The sequence below is a fragment of the Anser anser genome (assembly GCF_964211835.1).
Source record: "Anser anser genome assembly, chromosome: 16".
Taxonomy (NCBI): Eukaryota; Metazoa; Chordata; class Aves; order Anseriformes; family Anatidae; genus Anser; species Anser anser.
Window position 1 is genome coordinate 1,702,823 of NC_139737.1, and position 16,796 is coordinate 1,719,618.

At 44.9% G+C, this 16,796-nt stretch overlaps 1 protein-coding gene across 13 annotated transcripts in view; it reads right to left on the reverse strand.

Moving 5' to 3' along the window:
- Positions 1-119: 119 nt before the first annotated feature.
- ZBTB46 (zinc finger and BTB domain containing 46) overlaps positions 120-16,796 on the reverse strand; it is a 59,103-nt gene continuing 42,426 nt past the window's right edge. For 11 of the 13 annotated variants that reach the window (XM_083801077.1, XM_083801084.1, XM_083801081.1 and 8 more), the window contains 2 exons: positions 10,639-10,814; positions 120-5,364 (listed from right to left, as the gene is read on the reverse strand). In XM_083801077.1, the coding sequence (XP_083657203.1) occupies positions 4,978-5,364; positions 10,639-10,814 (563 nt within the window). In that variant the 3' untranslated portion in view covers positions 120-4,977. Of the gene's footprint in view, positions 5,365-10,334; positions 10,461-10,638; positions 10,815-16,796 lie in introns of all 13 variants that reach the window. The other 2 variants (XR_014572941.1, XR_014572942.1) reach the window with 2 other exon arrangements.

The following is a 16,796-nucleotide window of genomic DNA, read 5'->3' on the forward strand; positions in this document are numbered from 1 at the left end:
GACTTAGGTGGGCCCAGGGTGGGCAAGGCAGCAGCACCCCGCCGGCACGGCCGGGGGCGGGAGGGAGGGTTAAAAAAGGAAAGAAAAAAATATATATAAAAAAAGAGCCAGAGCAAAACTTTAGCAGCAATTTCCCAATTTATTGAAACTGATTGATTTTTGCAAGTATGTCTAAGCTAAATCCCATCACAAAGTAATTATAATCAAGAGGCACACCTCTGGCGTGCCCAGGCAGACAAGAAACTGTGAGATCAACTAGAAAATAAGGTCATATTTACCTGAACTACATTTACAGAAAATCAGTACAACACAGCCATGTTCTCCCACTGACTTCTGGTTACTAAAATCTCCTCACCTCCCCCAAAATATTAAACACATCTTCAATACAAACACAGGTTTATAATAATTAATATAAAGTCAGTATAATATAGAATATTCCCAGCAAAAAAAATAACAATCTTCAAACGCTGTCCTTTTTTTTTTTGTTTGTTTGTTTAGCTTTCTTTTTGTAGACAGGTTTAAAGCACGTTGAAAAATAAATATATATGAAAGCATACACACAGCACTCTTACTATGCAGGACTAAAAAAAAAAAAGGCAGAAATTCAAAACACAATATAGGAACTAAAGATAAAAAGAACCATTAAGTATGGCTTTCTTAGGAGTCGCACATGTCACAGAATGAGCTAAAATAAGATTATCTTTCATAATATTGCAAAAAATTCCAGTTTTTGCATTTTTTTTTTTTTCATGGAGTTTCTTTCCTAAGGGGCGATGTGCAAAACGGGAAGCAGCGGGGGGAGAGGGGCTGCAGGGCCTGGCCCCGCGCCCTCGGCCCCCGCGGGATCGCGGCGTCCTGGGAGCCAGCGGCTGACAGCAGTCCTTAATTCCCCAAACATCCGTACAAAACGCCAAACGAATGCAGCTTGCACTTTGGAAAAGCGGAGTAGTTAAAGGCATAAGTCGAGATACAAAAGAAAACGGGACCTAACGCCAGAGCGGGCTTCCTTTCGTATGAAAAATATTCCTTTTGTAGTCCAAAACACTGACTTTTGATTAAAAAAAAAAAAGAAAGTCGCTTTGCGATCCTTCCTTAGACACACCCCATTTGTCACCTCCCCACCGAACCGTCCCCGAGCTGAGAGGTCTGAGGGTGACCTCACGCCTCATGTCCAAGGGAACAACCTACGCAAGAACAGATAATTTATGAAATAAATTTATAATAAATCTATTTTTGAAATAAACTGATAGGAGGAGATGCAAGAAGGTAATTTGCCTTAATCGCTACAGAATTCCCTTAAACATTGCACCAAGCCTGCCTAGCGCGCGATGTCTCTGCTCCTCGGCTCCGTTTGCTGAAGGCGAGGACAGCGCACGGATGCTTACACACCCTGGTGCTGTCTTGCACGAGAAGCTCGCAAAGTACTGCTTGAAATGCTCTTCCAATTCCTGGCACGCTTTTATATTTAAAAAAAAAAAAGAGAATAATAAAGAAATTCAGGGAGCAACATTTACAAGTATGTATGAATACTTAAAAAAAAATTGTCGCCGGACTACGTGCATCAATTTTTCATCTATAAGGGAGATATTTCTTGAAACTAGACCTGTATGTGCGTATATACTGATATATACACACACATGCACACACATACACACACACAGACGTATATACAGTTAGAAAAAATTAAAAAAAGGGAACCCCGGCAAGGCGTACGAAGCCCGGAGGGGACGTACAAGGACGCGGTGCCGAAGGCCACCCGAGCAAGGTGGGTAGGATGGGCAGGGCAGGGCGAGCGTTCTGCACAGCCAGACCAGCAGAGTTTGCATAGGCAGTGTCCGGGCACACGGCACAACCCCACAGGCTGGGGGCTGCAGCCGTTATCCCCCCTTATCCCACCCCAGGTCCCGCGCCCGAAGCCCCCAGCACCGGCCGCTCGCAGCAACCGGTGGCGTCGTATAAAGTTTCAGCATTAAAAAAAACCCCAACTGCCCTTTTTTTAACTACCGAGCCTCGAGAAGAGCCCTCCGGAGCACGGAAGTGTCAGGACCAGTTCTTGAAGACCTGCGTTTCCACGTCTGCACACCTCCAGCGAAACAAAGCACTTAAAATATACATCACATATTAGAACGATTTTATTTGGTATATATAGTGTATGTTAGTAATATAGAAGCATGTGCTATATTATAATGGTAACATTATAACAAGTTAGCTTTTCTGTGGATTTTTCTCTTTTTTTTTTCTCTTTTTTTTTCTTTTTTTTTTTTTTTTGCATTCTCAGCTCAAAGAGCTTCAAAGTGGCACTACTAGGAAACGTCTCTGAAAGCCGCGTGGCTTACTGTCCACCGTTTAAAAAAATGGAAAGGAAGGGAAAAAAAAAAAAAAAAAGGAAATATTTCCCAATGCCAAGCGAAGTAAAGCTAAGCACCCCGTAAGTGATCACGGAAATCGAGTCACCTAAGTGCTAGGGCAGGGAGAGGGAGGAGAAGGAAAACCTGGGGTCAATGCTTCTGGCTCTCCTCCGAAGGCAAGGTAGCGAACTCTTACTCTGGAATCAGAACAGATGAGCAAGATGGAATGTAACAGAAACAAGGGGGTTGAACGGTTTGGGTTAAAAAAATAAAATAAAATAGATCTTACGTATAAAAAGCAAAGCTACAGATATCTTTTAAGTACTGTATGTATTTGTCTACACGTAACAAGTGAGGGCTGCGAGGCCGTCGGCCACCCCCAGCCCACCCCTCCGCAGGTACAGGTACAATAAATACAGAGCCCGTGCAAGGTAACGCCCCGGGACCCCCCCCAACAGACAACCACTGATGGTTTTGTACTTAGAAAAAAAAAAAAAAGCATACAAAGGTCCAATCGTAAAATACTGGTTCTGTTCACGTCTTTTAAATACAGCAACAGGGCTTTACAAGAAGCTAAAATGCAAAACTAGGTTTGTACAGTTCAATAAAAACGTTTCTACGTGCCCCTACCGCTCTACGCTTTAAATATTTCGAGAAGAGGGTTGCAAAGGCGGCAGCCAGGAGGTGCTGGAGGCTCCTCCGTGACGGCGACCGTCAGCACGAAGGGGGAAGAAACGCAGATTGAAGGCAGCGAGCTTCTGCGGGGAACGGGAGATGGCTGCGGAGAAAGGGACTCAAAAAAAACCCCACGACCCCCGGACGCGGCTCGTGCCGCGGGGACGAGTGGAGAAGCAGCTACTGCAGGGCCAGAAGCAAGGCTCCCACCTTGCCACGCTCCCCAAAAACAAGCCCTGGTGCTCAGTAGCTTAAATCCTGAAAGACCGTTTGCTTTCCCGGGGTTTATTGTACAATAAACTCTATTTTCTTTGCTGGGGGGAACCACGCTTTTCATTAAGGAACAACACGCCTGCGAGAACTTTTTCCCTCCCCACAGAGATTGCCTTTCCCAGCACTGGAAAAAAAAAAATAGCACCTTTTAGTCATTTGGCTTTCTGGCAACAGGTTGTCTTTTGTGGCAGGTTTCAAGATATCGTCATCACAGACATTGTATAAAATTGCTCCACGGCAAGGAAATAGTGAGGTCTTCAGCTTTTTTTTTTTTTCTTTTCTTTTCTTTTGTTAAAAAAAAGCACCAGAAGCAAAGAGGTGAAAGGTAAAAGAAGCTTTCTCGCAGGAACAAGACACTTCCAATGCACTTAGTTGTTGTCATTTCCTTGTAGTTGGAAGAAGGCAACAGCGGCCGATATGGACAAGGAGAATCCAACTACCTGGAGCAGACCCACAAAACCTTTTAGGAGACGTGCTAGGAGAGAAACCTGGTTCTCGTTAAGAATAAAATTTATTTGCAAATTTACATCAAACCAGTGCAGCTGAAACTGAAGGTTTCCTTTATGAATTTGATAGGCTTTACGCCTACCAAGGATGAATCGAAGTTTTCAGCTTGGCAAGGAAGAGCAACGCACCCAGGTGAAACCCTGGCCCCGCTGAAGCCTGCTGGGCAGGAGCAGCAGGATTTCCACTGCCCTAGGATTTCCTCACCTTGGCTTCCTATGTTTCACAGTCCGTCCTGCACTTTGCTAAATGCCTCGTTTTTGTTTTTTTTTTTACTACAGTTTGCATATATTCGTGAAAAAGGCAGCTGAGCAAAGGGAGAAAAGTGAAAATATCTGTGGGAGACGATGACAGGTAGACAATTGCCCGTGCCCTTTATAGCAAAGAGTTCTGTGGAAACACCAGCACTCATTTCGGTGAATGCGGCAAGCAAGGCTGGAAGACGGGACACGGGTAAGGTGCCAGGAGGTCCAAGAAATGCCATGATCTTTTCTGACGGTGATTCTTTTGGAAGCTACGAATCTACTTGTATGACGAGAACTCGTAAGGCTGCAATCTGACTTGCCTTTTGATCTATTTGGCTCCGTAAAAAATAATAAAAACTCTTTAAATAACTTCGCAAAAAAAGGCCCGCATCGTCAGGGAAAGCCCTCAAACACGTACATCAATTCGTTTCCACAACGTTAGTTCGCAATTCCGCCGCCGCTAGGATTTCGTAACACAGAAAAGGTGTTAAAAAAAAAACCAAAACAACCACCACCAAAAAACCTGCTTCGGACACAAGATCTCCCCGGTGTTGGGTTCGGGGTGGGAGAGGTACAGGGGAAACAAGCTTCACGCAGCCTGCGAGCCGCCCGCTCCTCCCCGCTCAGCGCTCACACCTGCGGACACCGTAAGTCACTTGCACGAGCCTGGCTCGCTCCGCCGGGGAGGCGGACACGGTCGGGTTTCTTCGTGAAGGGAGAAGGGGGAAGGTGAAGTCGGTCATGTCACTGGAAGCGACACCGCTAACACAGTATCTGAGTGGAACAGAGAAGGACTCGTTTAGAAAACACAGAAATTATTTTGCACACATGGACGACAACAAGGCTACGCAGTTTTTCCAACATACTCCTTCCTCCCCCGCCCTCCCTCCCCCTACAAACAACAGAACGAAATGAAAAAAAAAAAAAAATCCCTAAGAAATCCAGGTAAAATCCTTGTCGTTCTCCCCAGAGTTCTCCTGCTCCTGCGGAGAGTCGACGTCTTTGTCATCATCTAAAATCACGTCATCTTGCGGCATTCCTACGTCGTCTTTCCACTTGATGTCGTCGTCGTCTCCCATCTCCTCGTCTCCCTCCACTTTGATGTCGTCTGGGTCTTCCATGTACTGCCCTTCGCCGGGGTACAGCTCGTCCGGGGAGCCTTCTCCGCCGTTGTGGTCCAGGTGACCCGCGATGCCCCGGCCCGAGCAATCGGCGCAAACCCCGTGGCGGCGAGAGCCGTGCTTGATCCCCACGCTGGCTGCGGACATGAACACCCGGTTGCACACTTTGCAGACGTATTTTTTATCCTTGCTGTGGACCTAGGAAAGGAGAACGATCAGAAAATGTAATGCCAACGAGGACAGACCGAGAGCTGCAAGGAGGGCACGCTCCCTTTCTGCGAGGCACGACGCCGCAGCCCCCGGCTGCGAACCGAGATCCCCGCGAGCCTTCATCGCTGAACCTCAACCCATCACAATTAATTCGACTCGAATGCTGCGATACGGCGGGAAACCCTTCTGAGAAGGCCTTCCGGTCAAACTGGCAGTTTTGAGAGGAACTTCCAATCCCCCCGGTTTTCTTTTTTTTTTTCTTCTTTTCAAACCTGGGGTGCAATCATTTTACCAAGTACAGCTTTGGCAAACTAACTTAAAATAACCTCGACGACGCGAGGGTTACAAGCCGCCAGGAAACGCGCCTGCAAGTTACACCAATGAGACCAAAACGCGAAGTTTTCTGCCGGCCTGCCAGAGGCAGTAGCTCCCTCTGTGAGTTTCTCATCCACGAGGCTACGAGGCACAGCTACGCCCAGGGACCGTAAGGAGGGGGAGCTGCACCGTGCCCGGCAGGGCTTGCTGTGGCGAGGCACAGCGCTGCGTGGACCAACACTACGTGGATGCAATTTCAGCTGCCTTACAGCAACACGAGGAAAATCTTTAAAAAAAAAAAAAATAAAAATCAAACCCAACAACAAAACCCCACACCACCCCAAGCATCGGTCCTCTGCAGGCAAGAGCAGAGCAACGCGCGATCGGACTGGTATTAAGATCGAACTGGTATTAATGCCGCGTTAATTTAATGGTGTCTCTCTGCCGAGCCCACTGCTGCCAAGCAGCAGAGACCAGCAGCACTGTCAGTGCACCCCGTCTCTTAAAAAAGCTGCCGAATACGCTTTTAATCCTACTTCTGACTGCTTTGCTGGCTGAGAAATGGTTCGTCACAAACGTCTGCTCCACAAAACCATGCTGTGTTTTACCTCTGAGAATAACCGGCATATGGAGCCATCACACTTACAGGGTAAGCTGTGAGCAGCAAAACGCTGCGCGGGATAAGAGGAATCGCTTAAAGATCCAAACAGCGCTGCACAACGGGCAAGACTGCATACCTTGAGAAGCACGGGAACGCCTGATCAAAGGTGAACTCTGTCTCTGGCTGCTTTTGCCATGGGTGGAAGCCAAGAAATTGGCTCAAAACGTTCACCTGCACCTCTCTTGGAGGAAATGGCCAACCGGTACAGCGAGAATGCCTGAATTTCATATATATATGCACATACACAAGCTATATATATGTAGTATATACATGTATGTAGGTGTATATATATATTAGACATACACACATACATATAATATATAAAAATAAAAGCAGGGAGCAGGGGCCAGGTAGCAGGCCCTTGTGGAGGCTCCCAGAGCAGGGTGAAGCTTCATTTGGAGACACCACACTGCCTAGAGTCCTACCACTGTCAGTGCTCAGCACCCGAGGAAACAGCATAAAAGCAGGGAACGATCCATCTTCTACAAAGTTTCAGCAGCCCACGATTTAGGGTCATCCCGAGCAAGCTGCTACGTGCAGACCATCAGCTATCGGAGCCTCTGGGCATGTATCGCCTGTGTCTAATCCTTTTTTCAACTCATTTACTCTTTTTATCCTCACAATTGCCTCTATGAAAGGTTTTGCCAGTTAAACATGCCTCGTGCGAAAAAAAAAAAAAAAGCGCTTCCTTTTTATTTTAAATCAGCCGCCTGGTAAGATTTTACCAGTCTGCACATCGATGGCTCCGCTGCCTTGTTCTCTGTCACTTGTCCTCAGCGTGAGGCTGCCTGGACCCCGGCTCAGCAGGGGGCTGTTTAAGCAAAATGCAGCCGATGAGAGGAAAACGTGCACAGCTCTGGCCTGAGCACGTGGGAATCGACAGCGAGGCCGGCTCCTCGCTCCCACCCCGCGTACAGGATAATCTGCTCTCCCCGCCGGCATCCACATAACCCCGCACTCGCCCTTCACACGGCAAACCCAGCTGAGCTGGAGATCTCTGGCAAGAAGACAAATCGACCGATCTCACCCCCCCAAGCACCTACCGCTGCCGAACACTTGCTCAACCTTTGTGCTTCCCCAGCCCCGGCTGTGCTCAAAGCCTCGGCGCTCCTCTGATGCTCTCCCACCTCAGGCTCTCCTTGCTCTGAGCTGGTCTCCGTGTCGCGTTCTTCAACCATTTCAAGCTAAGTCATTATTTTATTTTATTTTTTTTTTAACTACACATAGGCTTTTTCAAAAGCAGCTGGGTAAGGCTGGTCAAAGCCATTTAACAGGCTCAGTACAGCTCACTCATTTTTAACGGAGGGCAGAATGGTTTCCAGGAACCAGAAGCTGAATGCTATTACAAAAGGCAGGAAAAAGGGCAGAAGAGGGGCTAGAAGAGCCAGAAAAAAAATGTACAAAACAGACGCTATAATGATGCGTAATCGAAACATCTATTAAAAAGCCTGATCATCTCCCTCCCTCTTTTCCAGTGCCGACCGTAAAGTCATCGTGTTCAAAGTGAACGACAGTGCCGGGTGCTGATCAGAAAGCAGCCCATTTCCTGCGTCACTGAATTATTAAGTATTAAACACAAAAACAGCGTTTGGCACTGGGTATTTTAAGGTGTCATTAGGAAAAACACATTCTAACTGAACACTAATATTTCTTTGGACAGGGGAAAAGTAAGGCCGGGCACGCCGCGAAATACCTGCAATAAGAACCAGGCTCACTGCTCTGAGCAGCCAGCAGGCCAAGTTACAAAGTCCTGTACACACGGAGACATGTCGCTTCGAACCAGAACTGAGAAAGTGCTGATGGATTTTAGCCAAAAACCTTGCAGGTATCACAGGAGGGGACGGACTTCCTTTTGGGCACAACCTGATCACTGCAACGGGTCCAGAAACCTCGGTTTGTGCTCTAAAACCACACAGAAGTATCATTCGTCCCGAAGTCTTTGCACCTCCGAAATCCTGTATTTACTTCAACATCCCAATTAAAAAAAGGCATTTATATTTAATTTAAATTTATGTAAAGACTAAAAAAAAAATTTCTTTTTAATTTGAGCTGAACATAAAACTAAAACAGTCCCTCTTGTCTTTGGTTCTCAATTGAGGAACTGAAAGAAAAAAAAATGTATTTTTGTTTGTGCTAAACCTATTTCCTTTTTCTACATGTTATTTTTGTAACGTATTTTCACTTGATGCGTATCAGCATTCATCTCTGCAGATTTACCCGAGATTGACAATTAAGCCTTACAATGTTACGCATAACGGAAATAAGATTACCAGAGAAGCAGCGCGTACGAACTCAGAAGTTAATCGCGCCACGAGCACTCCAGAAAGCTTGCACTGCCTCTTCTGTAAACGAAGACCGCAGCGCCACTTGGGGATAACAAAACGCCCCTTTTCATAGCTTCATTTCAAAAGAAACTTCAGCTGAATGACAAAACTGTCGTTTTTCTGGGGTCTCATTTACACCGACCCATGCAAGGCTCCCAGGTTCCCGAAGTGATCCCACCACCAGGAGCAGGACCGCGTCCTGTCTTCTTTCACACGGAAATATTTCAAAGCCAAATCCAAACAAAATTAAGTTTCATTCAGTTGTAGGAACACCTCCCTCCCCAACAACAACAAAACAAGAAACTTTTCCTTACTTTCTCTCTTACAAGACACCTCTGAGTCATCTGTGGTCTTTGAAATGGAAACGAATTGGTATTATCAGCACTGCACTTTTTTTTTTCCAGGAATTTCTCCCGGCACGAAAAATTGGTAATCCAGCTGGTATTTTCTCAACTAGCTTAACTCCTGACACAAAAGCAGTCCGAGAGAGATTCAGGTACCATATCCTCTCATACATTTATTCACATTTATTCATATCTGGCTTCATTTCCCCGTGTGTATAATAAAAGAAGTTGAACTGCGAGCTCAATGCACCAAATCAGTGACCTAGAATGATTCCAGTAGCAAAATCCAACAACTAAAATTAATTTGTGGATCACCTCGATTTCACTCCTGAAGGATATAGTGCATTCTCCTGCCTTTGCCACAGTATGTAACGATATGCTGATTTTCACGAGCGTAGAACTACTTTGTAGAGCAGGAGAGGAATTTAAATTTATTTTTTATTTTTTTTTTACACCTGAACCAAGCTGCATCACTACTATTAAATTGCCTTTGAAAGAAAGTACGCAAGGGTACGCACGTGCTTGCAGGACTGGGATGAGGGCAATGACTTTCTTTGTGGCTTTGAAAATTCCAAGCAGAAAAATGCTAATTGGCCTAAGCATACATCCTCTAGTAAGATATTCTTTACATTAAAAATTCAATAGGTAATGTAAAAATTGAAAAATAGTCATTTAAGTGACTTCAGCAAATTAATTCAGAGTCAGTGAAAACTGTCAATCCCGTGTATTTTTTTTTTCTTAAATCTCTCATTGTAGGAGAGCCTCACAGCTACAATCTCCAGTATTTAAAAAATATATCAAAATTTCTCTGCAAGCATAATTAGAGGGCCAACAGAACTTGCTGGCGTGCATTACTGGAATAATTACACTGAAACCGTTTGCTCTTCCACAGCATCATCTTTATGCTAAGCTTTGACAAACCATTTTTGGATGGCAAATTAACTATTCCCTGTAAAGAAAGAAAGGCTTGTAATTTTTATTTATGAAGAAGCTGTGAAAAGCCAACAGCCTCCTAGACGGTTTTGAGTAGCAGCCCTGAATAAAGCATTGCATTATTTTTTTTTATATAATTAATTACTGCCAGACTACGGTGGCGCTGGCTTGAATTTTTCTTGCCGAGTGCCATATTTTAAAAAACTTTCTGTACCGAATCACGGAGGAACTTCCCTTTTAATCCTGAAGACGACAGCACGAGCTACTTTACCTCCAGGCCCTAACGCACAGGCTCTCCGCGGCAGTCGGCGGCGCACGAGGAAAGGAGAAAATCACACCAGAAAGCGAGGCCGCGTTTGAGATGCTAGTTCAATCCCTCACCTGCGGGCTAGCAGCACTAAGCGGGAAGTGCAGACTACTTCGGGTTGCTCTTCAGGAACCCCTCGGGCTGAGTTAGGAGAGCAGGTGTTGGTTAGCTCTGGATGAACAGTCAGCAAAACACTGGGCCTTCGAGAGGTGGGGAGAAAAGATACTAGAGAAGTCTTCAGAGGCTCGAGGAGCCCCAGAGGGGAAAACAAAACACAAACCTAGATCAGACGAAGCTCCTCTTATCTTTTAATCTGAGCAAGCCACCTCCGTTTCCAGCCAACACCCACCCGAGCTGCCTCAGGGGGGGCCTCCTTACCAAGGTGTGCCGCTTCATGTGCTCCCGGCGCGTGAACTTCTTCCCGCAGATCTCGCAGGGGTAAGGTCTTTCTCCCGTGTGGGATCGCATGTGTCTCTTCAGGATGCACTGGTGCATGGCGGAGAAACTGCAGTACGGGCACTTGAATTTCTTCCTGATCACGGTGAACTCGTTGACTGCAAGAGAGCAAGCAGAACAGAGGGATTACTTTCAGGGCGTCTCCAAACGGTCAGTCTTCTGCCTTAGTATTTCACTGTTAGGTTAGTTCGCTGTGAAATCACACCCTCACCTCTTCGCCACCTGCAGTCTCCTAAACCCGTGTACTTATACTGTCCTATTAAAGCTGAGAACTTCAAGTGCCTTCATCTGAGCAGCTTCTGAACGAGCCAGTGCACAAGCATTTAGCAACAGCCTGACCCACGTTGCCTAAAGCTCGTTAAAGAGCAAATAAAGAGGGCTGGCAACATGCTGCAAGTCTGATTTACTATACGCAATCATCATAGATGCAATCATCATCGTAAATATCAACATCTAAAATTCCAATGCTTATTTGTGGAAGAAATAGCTAGCCACGAACAGCAGACCCCAGATACAACACCCTGACAGCGCCGCACGCTTTGCTTTAATTTGCCCTTTTTTTTTTTTTTTAATTTATTAAGTGCTCCCCCACGTGCTCCAGGAGCAGTTCAGTGAAGGTGCAAAGACTGAGCTTCACCCAGAGCAAACAGGAAGCTACGACACACGTATGCTGCATCATCCGACCTCCCGCTAGTATTACTACTGTGGCACGGATACAGAAATACGGAAGAATGCATCATGTTGAATTACAGCATGACCCCTGTAAGCCTCCTTACAAGCCAACTGCACAGGCTTTGATGGTCTTTTTTTTTTTTTTTTCCCCAAATCGTATTTTGCTGAGCTAGAAAATGATGGTTTTTTTTGAAGCTATTCTGACACTGTTGGTTCTTTTCTTCTTGTCATCTCCTTAGAAGCGCGGGGAAAGCAGGCTCGGGGGATACACACAGTACTGACAGCCCAAGGGTCTAATTTGTCAGAAGAATGCACATAGCAGCTGTGTTGGTATTTCCTCCTCCAAACAAAACGAGAGCGCAATGTGCAAAATACAGCAGGTGAAAACAGAATATTTGCTATCCCCCGAGGGCATCCACCCACCAGGAATTTGGAAATGACTGTCCACGTGGATGTGACTTTAAATCTCTACCTTCTAATAATTCTATTGCTTTCCATTAATATGTTAATTTTCACCCACTTTTGTCCTAATTATCATAATTTCCCAAAGCAGTATATTGTTTACATAACAAGGAGAAAAAAAAGAAAGCAAATTCTAGTTAATCATCTTAAGTACGCTAGCATGTATGCTAATGGGCTTTTGTAAATGAAAGTCTGTGCAGGAAAGCTAAGGGAAAGAGGGAAACACCGTACCTACTGTACAGGCTTCTAACATACTGAGTACTTTGCAATATTTTTGGATGCTTCTTGAAAGGTTGTCCCCTACAAACACCCTACTAGCTGAAAGTCCACTGCATGCTCTTGGCATACCGCAAATAATGCCCAGGGAGTTGAAGTGTGTGCTGAGAAACAGAGAGGGCCTGTTTTAAGGAACTCAGCAGGCCTGTGTGCTCGGCGTTATTTACTTTAGTGCCAAATTTGTGGGCTTTAAAAAAAAATTATTTTTTTTTTTACAGTTTACTTTGCCTTGTATTTCCAACACAGATAAAACAATACTGTAATTAACTACATGCCCTGCTCATGTAGAACTAGTGAAAACTACAGGATGATGCTCCTGACATTCGGACATCCCTGAGCAAGCTGCCACCACCTTTCGCCATCAAAACGAACACTTCAACACAAGCTCATCCTGGAAAAGCATTCCAACATGATTTTTTGTTGTTGTTCTAATGCAGACGACACGCAAGCTTCGAGCTCTTGAAGCCTGCCATGATATGAGTTTTGTCCTAGCGTTTGACTGCTTGGAAGAAAACGCACGCACTGCACCGCTGTGTAACAACGCTCCCAACTCGACCCAACGCTTTTACGCTCCTCACTCGCTGCGCCGGGCTGCTCAGCAACTCCTTCTCTCCGTCCCACAGATGCCTTTCTTTCTAACAGCACGTTTGTAAAGCTGTCGAGAACTTTCTAGCCCAAGGAAGAAGAAAAGCCTACCTGCCACTCACCTGGCCATGGCTGCAGTACAGACGATGACAGGGACAGCGAAAGCCAAGAATATTTCATTCACCTGTCACTAAGGATTACTCACTGCAGCCAGGCAGAATTTTACAAGGCTGGTTTCAAGTGATCCTACGCACATGCACTTGCGCTGCCTTGGGAACCTCCGAGAAGAGCCGCTTGAACACATCTAATGCCCAGAGCCCTGTGTAAGCTCTTGCTGATACTGCACCAACTCAGCTGGCCCACACAGTCCTTTCTCCTGCCACAAACCTGCCTTCCTATTTACAAGACTTGTTTTTGGAAACAACTAGAATATGAAATTCTATTTGCTCCCTTCCTGGGAAAACTTAAATTACAGGAAAAACATTTTCTGTTGCGTCTTCTCCTTTGGATTTGACACCCCCCGTCTATACGGTCAGAGGCAAGGAGCCCACCTGGAAGTCATAAGCAAGTTTCAGGTTTATGATACAGAGCTACTTACGATAAACATGTTTCCAGTTTGATCTTGTAACTGCTTGAGCATTAGCGATAGGCCACACAAGCACTTATATTCCCCAGGATCACTGTAAACCTATTACCGTGCAGTCTAGACGAGGTAAGCAAGCTGTAAGCTGATCAAGCCAAGCCAACAGAGGTCACGTAACGCCCCTTCCTCTGCTCCACGGCCACCCCAGTGCCCCTGGCAGACAGCTAGCAGAGAGGAGCTGCTCTGCACACCACGTCTAACCCCCTCACTTCAGAAAATAATGACAAGGAGACCACCAGGGCCCACAATTACAAAGCAAAAGTGCTTACGAGAAGGGAACGCAGCAAAATCCTCCACTTCCTACACCACCAGATGCACCTGATCCTGTCGTTTCCTAGAAGTCTGGCTGCCTTTTGCCCCTTACTGTCCAAATCTCTCTCTTCAGCTTATGCCTGAGCTCCTACAGCAGCTGAAAAGGCAACTGCAAACCTTCGGGCGCACAGCAGCAGCGCTGACACGCTACTTCGGCGCACGACGAGCCACCCAGACGCCGCCGTGTGTACCCCACTTGGGTTGCACAATCAGAGCGGGTTCACACCGGTAGGACGCGTAATTGCACACCTGCCCCGAACAACAAAACCATACGCTTTCAGAGAAGGATTACAAACTCATCGTACCAATTTACTTCCATTTATCAAGTGGGAGAAGTCAGTCTTTAGGTCAGAATCCAAACGTGTTCCCAACATCACGCTAGTAACGCTCTGATGCCGTTATCCCTCATGCTTACTTTCGCCTGTACCATCTGAAATCACTACAGGATAACGTTTTTAGCTTCCAGTATGCTTATATTTAAAAACAGTCACAAACACTTGTTGCAGCTATAGTTTTATTGAAAACTATTTTTCACCAAGTAGCCATGTATTTAGCTTTCGTATCTACAAAAGTAAACACCTGAAAAATAACAGCATTGTTAGAAAAATAACTGTAACTTTCACAGTATCGCTAAATATATGTACCTACAAGCACATATATTTAAGGAACAACATACCAGCTTTGGTATATGTATAATCTTTTGTCTAAATGACAGTATTTCATAGCAGCATTAAGGTCCTAGGAACTAACCTTTAACAAGATCACTGAGACCATGAACAGCAGCGCCATAGGTGACGAGCTACCGGGTGCTACCGTCTGAAAAACAGCACCCAAACCAGGGAAGGAAATACAAATAGGATCACAGTGTATGTACTTAACTTCACTGGAATGTTTACAGAAGATGCGCATTTGTAAAAGCAACACAATAGTGCTTGAAAAAAAAAACACGTCTTTGGTATTGTCATCTCGAAAAATTATTTCACCGGGGCTGTCAAATGAAGTAGCCCCGATGCACTGATGATTTACTGCCTGATGGAGTTACTTTAACTGTGTAAACCAATAAGAAGTTAATAAACACTGAAATACTACACTCATTTGTGCGTTATGAAGAACTCAAAAACTTTAAGACCATTCTTGCTCACTTAATCCTCCTAACATCTAAGATTAAACAGAAATATGCAATTTATCAAATTTTCGATTCCCATCGTCTTCCTGTTTTCTAACACAAAAATCCTCCTTTTAAAAAGCTTTTTATGCAAACACTATTGGTCATACCCTAAGATTCTACTAAAAAAACAAAAAATCTGCTCCTGAACCTGAGGGTAAACACTGGAAAACCTCTATTTCCGCCAGAGATAATGAGTTGGCCTGACTGCAGGAAAATAATTCCATGTTGAATTCAAGTTCTCGAAAAAGTTCTATGAGCACTTTCATATACAGTTCGAGGTTCATGAGTCACAACCTTGAAATAGTTGATTCTGCCATAATTTTTAATTAAGAATGGTGAGATGTGACTGGGCGAGCACACGTGCCGATGCTGGACATACGGGTCGCATCGCATCTGTGATGATGCCTGTGACTGGGTTTCCAACACCATCCCTTTTGTCCCGTGAATACATTACAGAAGTCAGTCTTCTGACTGATATTATAATGGCATAAAAATTTGCAGCACAGAAAAGTGAACCAACTTGAAATGTCTTTGAAACTCTTACGGTATGAACAAAACCTTTTAAAACTTGCTGAAATTACTTTCGCTGACTCCTCGCTTTTCTGATTCAGACAAATCCCACCATGCTGCTCCCAAATTACCAGGTAAGGCTCATTTTGGTAACAACTTTCTCTTCCCACTCACCTTTCTCCTATCTCGCTTTGCTGATCACTTAAGAGCAAAGTAAATTACGAGGCAATTAACAAGATGACAACTGTAACAAGAACAGCTAACACACTATGAACTAGACACGATGCCAAAGAAGTTGATGGGAACAACCACAAGAAAAATGAATGAGATGCTGACCAAAAAAAAAAAAAGAAAAAAGTACGGTGTATCGCAATGATTACGCATGAAAGTATTCTCAGCTCTGACTACACCCTTCCTAAATGAAGAGTAAGAGCTAAGGCAAGCTGGGAAACTCTGGCTTCCCAGCTGTCAGAAGCCCAGCCTTTGTGCAGCATGGACCTGCATCCCTAAAGCTGTGGCTTCCAGCAGGAATAGGCAGAGCAGCCCTACACCAGCGTAACCCATCCGCCCTCTGCTGGGATGGGGCAGAAGGGAACAGCAGGTCTTTCTCGTCCACCTCTCCACAGGAAAATGCCTTGCAAGAAATTCCCCACCGGAGACCTCCAGGCTGCTCCAGTCCACTTTGAGCACAACCATTTTGCATTTTCGTCTCCCTGAGATGCAACTGTATTGAGAGAACTAACTTTTCTGAAGACCTCTAAAGAAACTGCTTTAGTCTCCTTCGTTGTATGCCTTGCACGCTGAGGAAAGCAAGGCTACAAGACATGCAACGCTGAAGCTCAAACTGCTGACAAGCTGTGCTTTGCACAGTGCAGCTGGAGAGCACTACACTTAATTATGCTACTTTCATTTAATTGTTACTATAATCTGGTTTTGCATGTAAATATATAGCAAGAGATGTAAATATTTAACTTTTTAAAAAAATAAATGAATTTCATGTAACAAAATATGAATTACAGTAAGATTTCTACCTTCCAGTAACAACCACTCCTGATTTTGTACGTACACCATACCTTACAGTTAGATCTTCTATAAAAATCCTCAAGTTCAAAAACGTGGATTCAGCTTGGCTAACGTAATTATATTAAACAAATTAGTCAAAAAAAAATTACAGAACTCCAGAAAGCCCCAGCCCTACTTCATTAGATTTTTGAGAACTCCTAAGATGCTCAGACATATCAAGTACTAAGCTATACGAACCTTGTGACAATTTTCAAGCCCAAATGACACACCCTGTTGCACATGTGAACAAGCAGCATGCTTTCCACCCTCTCTTTTAAATGAGACAGAAACACAGATTTCATAAACAACTTACAGTGCTAAGCAACCCTGTGCTTTCACAGCTCATCACGAGCTGAAAAACCCTGAAATGCCTGAATTCTCTAATGGACA